Source organism: Heterodontus francisci, unplaced genomic scaffold (assembly GCF_036365525.1).
Source record: "Heterodontus francisci isolate sHetFra1 unplaced genomic scaffold, sHetFra1.hap1 HAP1_SCAFFOLD_410, whole genome shotgun sequence".
Lineage (NCBI taxonomy): Eukaryota > Metazoa > Chordata > Chondrichthyes > Heterodontiformes > Heterodontidae > Heterodontus > Heterodontus francisci.
In genome coordinates, this window is record NW_027140485.1 from 477,042 (window position 1) to 493,851 (window position 16,810).

Here is a 16,810-nt window from a genome sequence, read left to right on the forward strand (position 1 = left end):
GCCTGGGTCCGATGAGCAGTTCCGGCCGAGCGGGGGTCAACTCGGCCGGGATCGCTCCGCACTCCCGAGCCCCCTCGCCACCCGCAGTGAGGGGCGCCCCGGGGGTTTCGGCTACTCCTCCGCCCGCCGGACCGTCCCCGGAGTCGGCCGCCCGGACAGCCGAGGCGCTCTCCTCCGCCGGCGGGGGAGCGCCCTGACTGGAGGCGACCATGTTCCAGACTCGGAAAAGATCCCGGTAAAAGACAGGCAACTCCCTCAGAGAGGCGCGGCTAACGGACTCCACCGGGAGCTGCGTGTCGTCTTGAAGGCAGTGACACTGGCGGAAAAAATACGTCGCCAGCGCACACCATCTGGGAGGACGCTCGACGTACAGGTATCTCTGCAGGGTCCGAAGGCGGAGAGTCGCAGCCTGGGTGCGGACGCACACCAGCGACTGACCGCCCTCCTCGATCGGGAGACTCAGGACCGCGGCAGAGACCCAGTGTTTCCTCTTGCCCCAGAAGAAATCGACGAGTTTCTTCTGGATCTTGGTGGCAAATACAGGGGGCGGGGCCAAAGTGACCAACCGGTACCACAGCATGGAGGCCACCAGTTGGTTTATGACCAACGCTCGGCCCCTGTAGGAAAGCACTCGGAGCAGTCCTGTCCAGCGCCCCAGCCGAGCGGTGACTTTCGCCTCCAACTCCTGCCAGTTTGCCGGCCAGGCTTCCTCAGCGGGGCTAAGGTGGACTCCCAGATAGAGGAGGTGCGTGGTGCTCCACGCAAAAGGTGTCATCTCCTCCGGCAGGGAGTCCACCCGCCACTGACCAACCAGGAGTCCGGAACATTTCTCCCAATTGATCCTCGCGGAGGACGCGGCAGAAAAGGTCTGCTGGCAGTCGCGCATCCTCCGCAAGTCAACGGGATCTGTGATTGCGAGGAGCACGTCGTCGGCGTAAGCCGAGAGGACGACCCGCATGGCCGGCTCGCGCAGAGCCAATCCCGTCAACCTCCTGCGAAGCAGGCACAGGAAGGGCTCCACGCAGATGGTATACAATTGGCCGGACATGGGGCACCCCTGACGCACTCCTCTCCCAAATCGAAGGGGCGCCGTCAAGGACCCGTTAACTTTGACTAGACACTCTGCGGCGGCGTATAAAAGTCGGACCCGGGCCACGAAATGCGGCCCGAGTCCGAAAGCGCGCAGAGTCCCGAAAAGGTAATCGTGATCCACCCTGTCGAACGCCTTCTCCTGATCGAGGGAGAGAAAGGCGACCGACTGACCAGTCCTCTGGGAAAGATGGATCAGGTCCCGGACCAGGTGGATGTTGTCCTGGATGGACCGGCCCGGGACCGTGTAGGACTGGTCGGGGTGGATCATGTGGGCCAGCACGGAGCCCAGGCGGGTAGACATAGCCCGGGCAAAGATCTTATAATCCGTGCTGAGGAGGGAGACCGGACGCCAGTTTTTAAGCAGGCGGAGATCGCCCCTCTTCGGCAGCAGGACGATGACCGCCCTGCGCCACGAGAGGGGCATCTCCCCGGTCGCCAGGCTTTCCCCCAGGACCCGCGCGTAATCGTCCCCCAGGACGTCCCAGAACGCCCTGAGGAACTCCACGGTCAACCCATCCAGCCCTGGGGATTTGCCCCTCGAGAGCTGGTGGAGGGCGCCAGTCAGCTCCGCCAACGTGAGCGGAGCCTCCAATCCTTCGGCGCCCTCCGGGCTGACCTGCGGCAGGTCCTCCCACAAAACTCTGCGCGCATCCTCGCTGGACGGATCCGGAGAGAACAACGCACTGTAATACGTCCGGACCAGGAGGCCCATTCCCTCCGGATCCGTGATGGAGGATCCGTCGTCGGCCAGCAGCTCAACGAGCTGCTTACGGACCCCCCGCCATTTTTCCAGCGAGTAGAAGAAGGGTGAGGCGCGGTCCAAATCTTCCAGGATCTGGATCCGCGACCTCACGTACGCGCCTCGGGACCCTATGAGCTGCAGGTTCCTCAGCGCGCCCTTCTTCTCTTTGTACGCCTGCCACAGGGCCGGGTCCGCGACGGCATGACCGAGGCGGGATTCCAAGTCGAGCACCTCCCTCTCAAGGCGCCCGACCTCGGCTTCCCGCCTCTTGGTCGACCCCTTCGCATACTCCTGACAGAAGACGCGGATGTGAGTCTTGCCCACATCCCACCATAGCCTCAAGGAGGGGAAGCCCCCCTGCTTCCTTCTCCAGTCGGCCCAGAATCGACAGAACGAGTCCCGAAATCGCACGTCCTCCAGCAGCCGGTTGTTAAAGTGCCAGTACGCAGACCCCGCCCGCGTGCGGAGCGGAGTGAACTCCGCCCACACCAGGCGGTGGTCCGAGCACGGCACCAGCCGCATGGAGGCCGCCGAGACGCGGGAGACGTACGCCTGCGAAATGTAGAGGCGGTCGATTCGCGACCCCCCTCCTCCAGACCTCCACGTGAAGGCGCTGGAGTCGGGATGGAGATTCCGCCAGACGTCCACCAAGTTAAGGGAGCTGATCAGTCCCCTCAACTTCTCCACCGACGCTTGGCCGCGCTGGGGACCGGAGCGATCCCCCACCTCGAGGGTGCAGTTAAAATCCCCCCCGAGGATGATGCACTCGCCGCTATCGATGGAGCTCAAGAGAGCGGACACTTCTTCAAAGAAGCGCGCTTGCAAAGCGCCGGGCCTGGGCGCGTACACGTTCACAAAGTGGAGCGGCACGCTACCCAGGCGAACGGCGAGGTGGAGCAAGCGGCCCGGCACTAGCTCCTTGACCCCCAAGATCTCCGGCTGAAAAGTCGGGGCCAACAAGATAGCCACCCCACTAGAAATAGGGGTGAGGTGACTCATGTAGACCCCACCCTGCCACTCCAGGAGCCAGGTGGCTTCGTCTCCCGGAACGGTGTGGGTTTCCTGCAGAAAGCTCACCGCGTATCTCCCTTCCCTAAGGACTGAGAGATTGTGAAATCTGCGGTGAGCCCCTCTGCTGCCGTTGATGTTGAGGCTGGCTATGGTTATCTTCATGTCAAAGGTACTTAAAACCCGTCACCAACAGCTCACTGTGAGGAGGGAGTGGAAGTGCACCTGGCCCTCCACTCCCCCAGCAACCCATTGAGGAACACATTAAAACGGCGCCTCTCAACCAGTTTCACGTCCGCGCGCTTGCCCGCTATCTTAAGGGCGGCACGGACGGACTGGATGATCAGCGCCAGATTCGACCAACGGTCGAGGGCCAGCTGAACTTTATTGCGGCAACCTCTGCAAGCCGCGAGGAAATCCCGGAGTTCCGCCGTGGGGATGAGAGGAGATTCGGTGGGAGGCACGAGGGACTCCACCACCTCACTGGCGATGGAATCAAGATCATCCTCCGTGCCCCGCACCGAATCCCCATCCTCCTCCGGGTCGTCACCGCCAGCGGCCGACACATCCACCACACACTGTGGGGCGGACGTCCCGGCCGCGCCAGCTGGTCCCGCCTCCGTCACGATCCCACCCCCAGGATCGATGGCGGAGGAGTCCTCTCTGGGTTCTATTGTGAAACTGGAGCCTGTGGGCGCCAGCGGTTCAGGACCCCCCTCCACCTCCATCCCCAGGCCAATGACTGGTCCAGGGGAGACAGAAGTTCCGGACTCCGGGAAACCAGCCGGAGCCGAGACTGGAGGCGGCGAGAGGAGGCCATCTCCCGCTCCGCCAGCACCCACAGGCCCAGCAGATGGGACAGCATTCTCAGTTATAACTGGGTCGGGTGTCTCCTGGTTGGTGGTGGACTCCGGCTGGGAGGCCCGACCCTCTGGGGCCTCGCCCTCCCCTTCATTCAGGACACCCGACCCAGTAGCAGTGGCGGAATGGGCGGTTTCCCCAGGCTCCCCCACCACAAGCAGGGCCCCACTTACTCCTTTAGGAGGGGCCTCACGTACCGGGGCCATCCCCTCCCCTCCATCCTGAGGAATAGGGAGCACCTGCCCGGACTTTGCAGCCTTGGTGGTGGCGGTAGGGGGCACCTGAGGACCAGAAACAGGAGGCAGCTCCCCTCCAACAGATGGGCCCTGCACCTCAGGGCCCTGTGTTATTTCTGTGGAGGGGTGCCTTCTCCTCTTTTTCGCACTTGGGCGCGGAGATTCAGAGACCTCCATGTCATCAGAGGCCTCCGCCTCCGCACCCTTTTTTCCTTTTTTAGTCACTCTGGGCCTGAGCCCAGCCCTGGGACAGGTGGATTCCATGGGAATGGGCTTTGGGCTGAGCTCAGGCTCGGGTTGAGTCAAAGTGTCCAGGGGACGCGCCTCACGATGTTTCTTTTTTCCCCGCGTCTTCCTTCCGCTCGGACGGACGCTCCCCTCCCCGCCAGAGGCTGTGAAAACCACAGCCTCCGGAACCGACTGAGCGGTGTCTGTTGGATGTGCGGGGGGAGTGGGAGGAGGTGCTGTGGAACCACTCTGGGCCGCCGAGGTGGAGCTGGCGGCCGGGAGGTTGGGGCAGTTCTTCCGAACATGCCCCACCCCCTTGCAGACGTGGCACCGCGCCCCGTCCGAGGTCCAAAAGACGCGGTAGGCCGTCCCCTGGAACTCCACATTAAATTGGCCCTCCGTGTCCTCCTCCCGCGCCAGCTGCATAAATAACTGGCGGCGGAAGGAGTAGACATGTTGGAGGCTGTGCTCCCGAAGACCAAGCCGGACTGGGGTGATCCCCGACCTCACCTCCCCCAGATGGTGCAGGTGGGGGAGGAGGAGCTCACTGGGAATGAAGGGTGGGACGTTGGACAACATTATCCGATGCGCAGTGGCCCCCAGAGGGTCCACTGGCAGGAAGGTCCCCCCCACAGTGAGCCCTTTACTCAGGGCCAGGGACACCGCCCGCTCGGTCTTCAAAAAGAACACAGCCTTCCCATACATCTTTGAGGCCGCAACAATGGCCGAGGGGCCGACAACCACGGCCATTGCCTTAACGCAGGCCTCAATAGACATGTTGGGGTGGGGATAGCTCTTCACCCCATGGCTGCATGTCAATAATTTAAAGGGTGACGGGGCCACGTGGGCAGCCACAGAAGCTGCAGCTGCGTAGGTAGTAGAGGGCCCCGCCACCGGTGATGAAGGGCTTGCCATGGGTCCAAGAGCTAAACCCACCCCAAATTGTGGACTTGCACACTAAATAACAGATTCACAGAAAAATTTGAAAAGACAAACAAACAAACAACAGGTTAGTGGAGAGGCTGAGGTAAGAGAGGAGAGGCAAAGGCAGGCTGGAAGGGATGACTTGCTTTCTGGAGGTGGTGCTCACAGTACACTTAAAACAAACAGTCTTTGAAGTTGGTCTTCCGGTCTTCTGGTTGGGGGAGTCGTCTTCACCTGGGTCAGCTGAAGCTGCCCAGGCACTATCTATCCCCTTCCGTCTGTTTAGCTGGGCAGCTTCAGCTGACCCAGGCTTGGCAATTGGGGTGGGGAGGGAGCTTTCCTGTGTGCTTTTGCAGCAGCACAGATTCCTGTTGAATTGGCAGCCCCACCCCTTGTTGTTCCAGCCACTTGTTCCTCCCCCAACAGTCCAAAGTAAATTACTGGTGTTCAGCACCCACCTCCAGACAAAGCCTTGTTTCCACAAAATGTCCCTTTCTTCTCTTTAATGGAGACTGTTGTTGGAGTTTTCCACTGCTTGTTGGTAGCTGCTCTCCCTTGCTCAGTGCAGCTCCTCTCTCCACCTCTGCAACCTCCAACTGCCACCAGCACTCTCAGCTGCACCTCGTTGATGCACTCAGGCTCCCAAATCAGTGGGCAGCCAATCCCAGTGCTGTACCTGTCCTGGGAGTGTTTGATGGGGACAGTGTAGAGGGAGCTTTACTCTGTATCTAACCCATGCTGTACCTGTCCTGGGAGTGTTTGGGACATGGGGTGCTTGGAATGAAAAATATTGCTTTCTCTGGTGCTCACCTTCCCATTTCAGCACGAAAGGAATCGAAGAAATGAAAGCCTCTGCCTAATGTGTGTGGAATGGGCATCATTTTCCTGTTCTTATGTTGTGTGATTTTTCTTGCCGTAGGTTGACTGTGGGAAACGGCGTGTGGTCGATGAGAGCGAGGGGCGGCTCTGGGCAGAGAGCCGGGGCTTCCACTACTTCGAAACGTCAGCGCAGTCTGGAGAGGGCATCAACGAGATGTTCCAGGTACCCACGTAGGGTGGAGTTGTTCCCACAGTGCCAGTGACTAGAGGAAAGTTGGAGAGGTATCTGAGGCTGAGGAGCATTTGGGAGCAGGGAGCCACAGATTGTGGGTGGCCTATTCATGTGTCTGTGATCAGAGGGCATTCACATTCCCTACTTTGGGCATAATACAGAATCCCATTCCCATATAAGCATGTCCCCTTGCTCCCCTCCCCCTGTCTATGATTCCCAGGAGCGGGGTGTCTGGGCAGCACTGTGACCCATGGGAGCGTCACGCTGTGATTCCCAGGAGCAGGGTTTTGGGCAGCATTGTCATCCTTGGCAGCTCCATGCCGTGATCCCTGGGAATGGAGTGTCCGGGCAGTGCTGTGACCCTCGGAAGTGGGGGATTTGGGCAGTGCTGTGATCCTCGGAAGTGGGGGATTTGGGCAGTGCTGTGATCCTCGGAAGTGGGGTATTTGGGCAGTGCTGTGATCCTCGGAAGTGGGGTATTTGGGCAGTGCTGTGACCCTCGGAAGGGGGTATCTGGGCAGTGCTGTGACCCTCGGAAGTGGGGTATCTGGGCAGTGCTGTGATCCTTGGAAGTGGGTTAACTGGGCAGTGCTGTGACCCTCGGAAGTGGGGTATCTGGGCAGTGCTGTGACCTTTGGAAGTGGGGTATCTGGGCAGTGCTGTGACCTTTGGAAGTGGGGTATCTGGGCAGTGCTGTGACCCTCGGAAGTGGGGTATCTGGGCAGTGCTGTGACCTTTGGAAGTGGGGTAGCTGGGCAGTGCTGTGACCTTTGGAAGTGGGGTATCTGGGCAGTGCTGTGATCCTCGGAAGTGGGTTAACTGGGCAGTGCTGTGACCCTCGGAAGTGGGGTAACTGGGCAGTGCTGTGACCTTTGGAAGTGGGGTATCTGGGCAGTGCTGTGACCTTTGGAAGTGGGGTATCTGGGCAGTGCTGTGACCCTCGGTAGTGGGGTATCTGGGCAGTGCTGTGATCCTCGGAAGTGGGGAATCTGGGCAGTGCTGTGACCATTGGAAGTGGGGTATCTGGGCAGTGCTGTGATCCTCGGAAGTGGGGGATCTGGGCAGTGCTGTGATCCCAGGAAGTGGGGCATCTGGGCAGTGCTGTGATCCCAGGAAGTGGGGTATTTGGGCAGTGCAATGATCCTCGGAAGTGGGGTATCTGGGCAGTGCTGTGATACTCGGAAGTGGGGTATCTGGGCAGTTCAATGATCCCAGGAAGTGGGGAATCTGGGCAGTGCTGTGAGCCTCGGAAGTGGGGTATCTGGGCAGTGCAGTGATTCTCGGAAGTGGGGCATCTGGGCAGTGCTGTGATCCCAGGAAGTGGGGTATCTGGGCAGTGCAAGGATCCACGGAAGTGGGGTATCTGGGCAGTGCTGTGATCCCAGGAAGTGGGGTATCTGGGCATTGCTGTGATCCCAGAAAGTGGGGAATCTGGGCAGTGCTGTGATCCCAGAAAGTGGGGTATCTGGGCAGTGCAATGATCCTCGGAAGTGGGGTATCTGGGCAGTGCTGTGATCCTCGGAAGTGGGGTATCTGGGCAGTGCTGTGATCGCAGGAAGTTGGGTATCTGGGCAGTGCTGTGATCCCAGGAAGTGGGGTATCTGGGCAATGCTGTGATCCCAGGAAGTGGGGTATCTGGGCAGTGCTATGATCCTTGGAAGTGGGGTATCTGGGCAGTGCTGTGATTCTCGGAAGTGGGGTATCTGGGCAGTGCTGTGATCCCCGGAAGTGGGGTATTTGGGCAGTGCTGTGATCCCTGGAAGTGGGGTATCTGGGCAGTGCTGTGAGCCCAGGAAGTGGGGTATCTGGGCAGTGCTGTGATCACAGGAAGTCGAGTATCTGGGCAGTGCTGTGATCCCAGGAAGTGGGGTATCTGGGCAGTGCTGTGATCTCAGGAAGTGGGGTATCTGGGCAGTGCTGTGATCCCTGGAAGTGGGGTATCTGGGCAGTGCTGTGATCCCTGGAAGTGAGGTATCTGGGCAGTGCTGTAACCTTTGGAAGTGGGGTATCTGGGCAGTGCTGTAAACTTTGGAAGTGAGGTATCTGGGCAGTGCTGTAACCTTTGGAAGTGGGGTATCTGGGCAGTGCTGTGATCCCAGGAAGTGGGGTATCTGGGCAGTGCTGTGATCCCTGGAAGTGGGGTATCTGGGCAGTGCTGTGATCCCTGGAAGTGGGGTATCTGGGCAGTGCTGTGATCCCTGGAAGTGAGGTATCTGGGCAGTGCTGTAACCTTTGGAAGTGGGGTATCTGGGCAGTGCTGTAAACTTTGGAAGTGAGGTATCTGGGCAGTGCTGTAACCTTTGGAAGTGGGGTATCTGGGCAGTGCTGTGATCCCAGGAAGTTGGGTATTTGGGCAGTGCAGTGATTCTCGGAAGTGGGGTATCTGGGCAGTGCTGTGATCCTCGGAAGTGGGGTATCTGGGCAGTGCTGTGATCCCAGGAAGTTGGGTATTTGGGCAGTGCAGTGATCCTCGGAAGTGGGGTATCTGGGCAGTGCTGTGATCCTCGGAAGTGGGGTATCTGGGCAGTGCAGTGATTCTCGGACGTGGGGTATCTGGGCATTGCTGTGATCCTCGGAAGTGGGGTATCTGGGCAGTGCTGTGATCCCAGGGAGTGGGGTATCTGGGCAGTGCTGTGATCCCAGGGAGTGGGGTATCTGGGCAGTGCTGTGATCCCAGGAAGTGGGTTATCTGGGCAGTGCAGTGATCCTCGGAAGTGGGGTATCTGGGCAGTGTGGTGATCCCCGGAAGTTGGGTATCTGGGCAGTGCTGTGATCCCAGGAAGTGGGGTATCTGGGCAGTGCTGTGATCACAGGAAGTGGGGAATCTGGGCAGTGCAGTGATCCTCGGAAGTGGGGTATCTGGGCAGTGATGTGATTCCAGGAAGTTGGGTATCTGGGCAGTGCTGTGATCCCAGGAAGTGGGGTATCTGGGCATTGCTGTGATCCTCGGAAGTGGGGAATCTGGGCAGTGCTGTGATCCCTGGAAGTGGGGAATCTGGGCAGTGCTTTGATCCCAGGAAGTGGGGTATCTGGGCAGTGCTGTGATCCTCGGAAGTGGGGTATCTGGGCAGTGTTGTGATCCTCGGAGGTGGGGTATCTGGGCAGTGCTGTGATCCTCGGAAGTGGGGTATCTGGGCAGTGCTGTGATCCCAGGGAGTGGGGTATCTGGGCAGTGCTGTGATCCCAGGGAGTGGGGTATCTGGGCAGTGCTGTGATCCCAGGAAGTGGGGTATCTGGGCAGTGCTGTGATCCTCTGAAGTGGGGTATCTAGGCAGTGCTGTGATCCCAGGGAGTGGGGTATCTGGGCAGTGCTGTGATCCCTGGAAGTTGGGTATCTGGGGAGTGCTGTGATCCCAGGAAGTGGGGTATCTGGGCAGTGCTGTCATCCCAGGAAGTGGGGTATCTGGGCAGTGCTGTGATCCTCGGAAGTGGGGTATCTGGGCAGTGCTGTGATCCTCGGAAGTGGGGTATCTGGGCAGTGCTGTGATCCCAGGAAGTGGGGTATCTGGGCAGTGCTGTGATCCTCGGAAGTGGGGTATCTGGGCAGTGCTGTGATCCCAGGGAGTGGGGTATCTGGGCAGTGCTGTGATTCCAGGAAGTGGGGTATCTGGGCAGTGCAGTGATCCTCGGAAGTGGGGTATCTGGGCAGTGCTGTGATCCCCGGAAGTTGGGTATCTGGGCAGTGCTGTGATCCCAGGAAGTGGGGTATCTGGGCAGTGCTGTGATCACAGGAAGTGGGGAATCTGGGCAGTGCAGTGATCCTCGGAAGTGGGGTATCTGGGCAGTGCAGTGATTCTCGGAAGTGGGGTATCTGGGCAGTGCTGTGATCCCAGTAAGTGGGGTATCTGCGCAGTGCTGTGATCCCTGGAAGTGGGGAATCTGGGCAGTGCTTTGATCCCAGGAAGTGGGGTATCTGGGCAGTGCTGTGATCCTCGGAAGTGGGGTATCTGGGCAGTGCAGTGATCCTCGGAGGTGGGGTATCTGGGCAGTGCTGTGATCCTCAGAAGTGGGGTATCTGGGCAGTGCTGTGATCCTCGGAAGTGGGGTATCTGGTCAGTGCAGTGATTCTCGGAAGTGGGGTATCTGGGCAGTGCTGTGATCCTCGGAAGTGGGGTATCTGTGCAGTGCTGTGATGCCAGGAAGTGGGGTATCTGGGCAGTGCTGTGATCCCAGGGAGTGGGGTATCTGGGCAGTGCTGTGATCCCCGGAAGTTGGGTATCTGGGCAGTGCTGAGATCCCAGGAAGTGGGGTATCTGGGCAGTGCTGTGATCCACGTAAGTGGGGTATCTGGGCAGTGCTGTGATCCTTCGGAGGTGGGGTATCTGGGCAGTGCTTTGATCCCAGGAAGTTGGGTATCTGGGCAGTGCTGTGATCCTTCGGAAGTGGGGTATCTGGGCAGTGCTTTGATCCCAGGAAGTTGGGTATCTGGGCAGTGCTGTGATCCTTCGGAAGTGGGGTATCTGGGCAGTGCTTTGATCCCAGGAAGTTGGGTATCTGGGCAGTGCAGTGATCCACGTAATTGGGGTATCTGGGCAGTGCTGTGATCCACGTAAGTGGGGTATCTGGGCAGTGCAGTGATCCCAGGAAGTGGGGTATCTGGGCAGTGCTATGATCCTTGGAAGTGGGGTATCTGGGCAGTGCTATGATCCTTGGAAGTGGGGTATCTGGGCAGTGCTATGATCCTTGGAAGTGGGGTATCTGGGCAGTGCTGTGATCCACGTAAGTGGGGTATCTGGGCAGTGCTGTGATGCCCGAAACTGGGGTATCTGGGCAGTGCTGTGATCCCAGGAAGTGGGGTATCTGGGCAGTGCTGTGATCCCAGGAAGTGGGGTATCTGGGCATTGCTGTGATCCTTGGAATTTGGGTATCTGGGCAGTGCTGTGAGCCTCGTAAGTGGGGTATCTGGGCAGTGCTGTGATCCCAGGAAGTTGGGTATCTGGGCATTGCTGTGATCCCAGGAAGTGGGGTATCTGGGCAGTGCTGTGATCCCAGGAAGTGGGGTATCTGGGCATTGCTGTGATCCCAGGAATTTGGGTATCTGGGCAGTGCTGTGATCCCAGGAATCTGGGTATCTGGGCAGTGCTGTTATCCCAGGAAGTGGGGTATCTGGCCAGTGCTGTGATCCCAGGAAGTTGGGTATCTGGGCAGTGCTGTGATCCCTGGAAGTGGGGTATCTGGGCGGTGCTGTGATCCCTGGATGTGGGGTATCTGGGCAGTGCTGTAACCTTCGGAAGTGGGGTATCTGGGCAGTGCAGTGATTCTCGGAAGTGGGGTATCTGGGCAGTGCTGTGATCCCAGTAAGTGGGGTATCTGGGCAGTGCTGTGATCCTCGGAAGTGGGGAATCTGGGCAGTGCTGTGATCCCTGGAAGTGGGGAATCTGGGCAGTGCTTTGATCCCAGGAAGTGGGGTATCTGGGCAGTGCTGTGATCCTCGGAAGTGGGGTATCTGGGCAGTGTTGTGATCCTCGGAGGTGGGGTATCTGGGCAGTGCTGTGATCCCCGGAAGTGGGGTATCTGGGCAGTGCTGTGATCCCAGGGAGTGGGGTATCTGGGCAGTGCTGTGATCCCAGGGAGTGGGGTATCTGGGCAGTGCTGTGATCCCAGGGAGTGGGGTATCTGGGCAGTGCTGTGATCCCAGGAAGTGGGGTATCTGGGCAGTGCTGTAATCCTCTGAAGTGGGGTATCTGGGCAGTGCTGTAATCCTCTGAAGTGGGGTATCTGGGCAGTGCTGTGATCCCAGGGAGTGGGTATCTGGGCAGTGCTGTGTTCCCTGGAAGTTGGGTATCTGGGCAGTGCTGTGATCCCAGGAAGTGGGGTATCTGGGCAGTGCTGTCATCCCAGGAAGTGGGGTATCTGGGCAGTGCAGTGATTCTCGGAAGTGGGGTATCTGGGCAGTGCTGTGATCCCCGGAAGTGGGGTATCTGGGCAGTGCTGTGATCCCAGGAAGTGGGGTATCTGGGCAGTGCTGTGATCCTCGGAAGTGGGGTATCTGGGCAGTGCTGTGATCCCAGGGAGTGGGGTATCTGGGCATTGCTGTGATCCTTGGAATTTGGGTATCTGGGCAGTGCTGTGAGACTCGTAAGTGGGGTATCTGGGCAGTGCTGTGATCCCAGGAAGTTGGGTATCTGGGCATTGCTGTGATCCCAGGAAGTGGGGTATCTGGGCAGTGCTGTGATCCCAGGAAGTGGGGTATCTGGGCATTGCTGTGATCCCAGGAATTTGGGTATCTGGGCAGTGCTGTGATCCCAGGAATCTGGGTATCTGGGCAGTGCTGTTATCCCAGGAAGTGGGGTATCTGGCCAGTGCTGTGATCCCAGGAAGTTGGGTATCTGGGCAGTGCTGTGATCCCTGGAAGTGGGGTATCTGGGCGGTGCTGTGATCCCTGGATGTGGGGTATCTGGGCAGTGCTGTAACCTTCGGAAGTGGGGTATCTGGGCAGTGCAGTGATTCTCGGAAGTGGGGTATCTGGGCAGTGCTGTGATCCCAGTAAGTGGGGTATCTGGGCAGTGCTGTGATCCTCGGAAGTGGGGAATCTGGGCAGTGCTGTGATCCCTGGAAGTGGGGAATCTGGGCAGTGCTTTGATCCCAGGAAGTGGGGTATCTGGGCAGTGCTGTGATCCTCGGAAGTGGGGTATCTGGGCAGTGTTGTGATCCTCGGAGGTGGGGTATCTGGGCAGTGCTGTGATCCCCGGAAGTGGGGTATCTGGGCAGTGCTGTGATCCCAGGGAGTGGGGTATCTGGGCAGTGCTGTGATCCCAGGGAGTGGGGTATCTGGGCAGTGCTGTGATCCCAGGGAGTGGGGTATCTGGGCAGTGCTGTGATCCCAGGGAGTGGGGTATCTGGGCAGTGCTGTGATCCCAGGAAGTGGGGTATCTGGGCAGTGCTGTAATCCTCTGAAGTGGGGTATCTGGGCAGTGCTGTGATCCCAGGGAGTGGGTATCTGGGCAGTGCTGTGTTCCCTGGAAGTTGGGTATCTGGGCAGTGCTGTGATCCCAGGAAGTGGGGTATCTGGGCAGTGCTGTCATCCCAGGAAGTGGGGTATCTGGGCAGTGCAGTGATTCTCGGAAGTGGGGTATCTGGGCAGTGCTGTGATCCTCGGAAGTGGGGTATCTGGGCAGTGCTGTGATCCCAGGAAGTGGGGTATCTGGGCAGTGCTGTGATCCTCGGAAGTGGGGTATCTGGGCAGTGCTGTGATCCCAGGGAGTGGGGTATCTGGGCAGTGCTGTGATCCCAGGAAGTGGGGTATCTGGGCAGTGCAGTGATCCTCGGAAGTGGGGTATCTGGGCAGTGCTGTGATCCCCGGAAGTTGGGTATCTGGGCAGTGCTGTGACCCCAGGAAGTGGGGTATCTGGGCAGTGCTGTGATCACAGGAAGTGGGGAATCTGGGCAGTGCAGTGATCCTCGGAAGTGGGGTATCTGGGCAGTGCAGTGATTCTCGGAAGTGGGGTATCTTGGCAGTGCTGTGATCCCAGTAAGTGGGGTATCTGGGCAGTGCTGTGATCCTCGGAAGTGGGGAATCTGGGCAGTGCTGTGATCCCAGGAAGTGGGGAATCTGGGCAGTGCTTTGATCCCAGGAAGTGGGGTATCTGGGCAGTGCTGTGATCCCAGGAAGTGGGGTATCTGGGCAGTGCTGTGATCCTCGGAAGTGGGGTATCTGGGCAATGCTGTGATCCTCAGAGGTGGGGTATCTGGGCAGTGCTGTGATCCTCGGAAGTGGGGTATCTGGGCAGTGCTGTGATCCTCGGAAGTGGGGTATCTGGTCAGTGCAGTGATTCTCGGAAGTGGGGTATCTGGGCAGTGCTGTGATCCTCGGAAGTGGGGTATCTGGGCAGTGCTGTGATCCCAGGGAGTGGGGTATCTGGGCAGTGCTGTGATCCCAGGGAGTGGGGTATCTGGGCAGTGCTGTGATCCCCGGAAGTTGGGTATCTGGGCAGTGCTGAGATCCCAGGAAGTGAGGTATCTGGGCAGTGCTGTGATCCACGTAAGTGGGGTATCTGGGCAGTGCTGTGATCTTTCGGAGGTGGGGTATCTGGGCAGTGCTTTGATCCCAGGAAGTTGGGTATCTGGGCAGTGCTGTGATCCTTCGGAAGTGGGGTATCTGGGCAGTGCTTTGATCCCAGGAAGTTGGGTATCTGGGCAGTGCTGTGATCCTTCGGAAGTGGGGTATCTGGGCAGTGCTTTGATCCCAGGATGTTGGGTATCTGGGCAGTGCTGTGATCCACGTAATTGGGGTATCTGGGCAGTGCTGTGATCCACGTAAGTGGGGTATCTGGGCAGTGCAGTGATCCCAGGAAGTGGGGTATCTGGGCAGTGCTATGATCCTTGGAAGTGGGGTATCTGGGCAGTGCTATGATCCTTGGAAGTGGGGTATCTGGGCAGTGCTATGATTCTTGGAAGTGGGGTATCTGGGCAGTGCTGTGATCCACGTAAGTGGGGTATCTGGGCAGTGCTGTGATGCCCGAAACTGGGGTATCTGGGCAGTGCTGTGAAACCAGGAAGTGGGGTATCTGGGCAGTGCTGTGATCCCAGGAAGTGGGGTATCTGGGCATTGCTGTGATCCTTGGAATTTGGGTATCTGGGCAGTGCTGTGAGCCTCGTAAGTGGGGTATCTGGGCAGTGCTGTGATCCCAGGAAGTTGGGTATCTGGGCATTGCTGTGATCCCAGGAAGTGGGGTATCTGGGCAGTGCTGTGATCCCAGGAAGTGGGGTATCTGGGCATTGCTGTGATCCCAGGAATTTGGGTATCTGGGCAGTGCTGTGATCCCAGGAATTTGGGTATCTGGGCAGTGCGGTTATCCCAGGAAGTGGGGTATCTGGCCAGTGCTGTGATCCCAGGAAGTTGGGTATCTGGGCAGTGCTGTGATCCCTGGAAGTGGGGTATCTGGGCGGTGCTGTGATCCCTGGATGTGGGGTATCTGGGCAGTGCTGTAACCTTCGGAAGTGGGGTATCTGGGCAGTGCAGTGATTCTCGGAAGTGGGGTATCTGGGCAGTGCTGTGATCCCAGTAAGTGGGGTATCTGGGCAGTGCTGTGATCCTCGGAAGTGGGGAATCTGGGCAGTGCTGTGATCCCTGGAAGTGGGGAATCTGGGCAGTGCTTTGATCCCAGGAATGGGGTATCTGGGCAGTGCTGTGATCCTCGGAAGTGGGGTATCTGGGCAGTGTTGTGATCCTCGGAGGTGGGGTATCTGGGCAGTGCTGTGATCCCCGGAAGTGGGGTATCTGGGCAGTGCTGTGATCCCAGGAAGTGGGGTATCTGGGCAGTGCTGTGATCCCAGGGAGTGGGGTATCTGGGCAGTGCAGTGATTCTCGGAAGTGGGGTATCTGGGCAGTGCTGTGATCCCAGTAAGTGGGGTATCTGGGCAGTGCTGTGATCCCAGGGAGTGGGGTATCTGGGCAGTGCTGTGTTCCCTGGAAGTTGGGTATCTGGGCAGTGCTGTGATCCTAGGAAGTGGGGTATCTGGGCAGTGCTGTCATCCCAGGAAGTGGGGTATCTGGGCAGTGCAGTGATTCTCGGAAGTGGGGTATCTGGGCAGTGCTGTGATCCTCGGAAGTGGGGTATCTGGGCAGTGCTGTGATCCCAGGAAGTGGGGTATCTGGGCAGTGCTGTGATCCTCGGAAGTGGGGTATCTGGGCAGTGCTGTGATCCCAGGGAGTGGGGTATCTGGGCAGTGCTGTGATCCCAGGAAGTGGGGTATCTGGGCAGTGCTGTGATCCTCGGAAGTGGGGTATCTGGGCAGTGCTGTGATCCCCGGAAGTTGGGTATCTGGGCAGTGCTGTGATCCCAGGAAGTGGGGTATCTGGGCAGTGCTGTGATCACAGGAAGTGGGGAATCTGGGCAGTGCAGTGATCCTCGGAAGTGGGGTATCTGGGCAGTGCAGTGATTCTCGGAAGTGGGGTATCTGGGCAGTGCTGTGATCCCAGTAAGTGGGGTATCTGGGCAGTGCTGTGATCCTCGGAAGTGGGGAATCTGGGCAGTGCTGTGATCCCTGGAAGTGGGGAATCTGGGCAGTGCTTTGATCCCAGGAAGTGGGGGTATCTGGGCAGTGCTGTGATCCCAGGAAGTGGGGTATCTGGGCAGTGCTGTGATCCTCGGAAGTGGGGTATCTGGGCAGTGCTGTGATCCTCGGAGGTGGGGTATCTGGGCAGTGCTGCGATCCTCGGAAGTGGGGTATCTGGGCAGTGCTGTGATCCTCGGAAGTGGGGTATCTGGTCAGTGCAGTTATTCTCGGAAGTGGAGTATCTGGGCAGTGCTGTGATCCTCGGAAGTGGGGTATCTGGGCAGTGCTATGATGCCAGGAAGTGGGGTATCTGGGCAGTGCTGTGATCCCAGGGAGTGGGGTATCTGGGCCGTGCTGTGATCCCCGGAAGTTGGGTATCTGGGCAGTGCTGAGATCCACGTAAGTGGGGTATCTGGGCAGTGCTGTGATCCACGTAAGTGGGGTATCTGGGCAGTGCTGTGATCCTTCGGAGGTGGGGTATCTGGGCGGTGCTTTGATCCCAGGAATTTGGGTATCTGGGCAGTGCTGTGATCCTTCGGAAGTGGGGTATCTGGGCAGTGCTTTGATCCCAGGAAGTTGGGTATCTGGGCAGTGCTGTGATCCTTCGGAAGTGGGGTATCTGGGCAGTGCTTTGATCCCAGGAAGTTGGGTATCTGGGCAGTGCAGTGA

At 58.6% G+C, this 16,810-nt stretch overlaps 1 protein-coding gene across 1 annotated transcript in view; it reads left to right on the forward strand.

The window, feature by feature from the left end:
- LOC137359986 (dnaJ homolog subfamily C member 27) overlaps window positions 1-16,810 on the forward strand; it is a 98,226-nt gene that overhangs the window by 57,783 nt on the left and 23,633 nt on the right. The window contains exon 5 of the mRNA XM_068025580.1: window positions 6,011-6,133. Coding sequence (XP_067881681.1) covers window positions 6,011-6,133 — 123 coding nt within the window. The remainder of the gene's footprint in view (window positions 1-6,010; window positions 6,134-16,810) is intronic.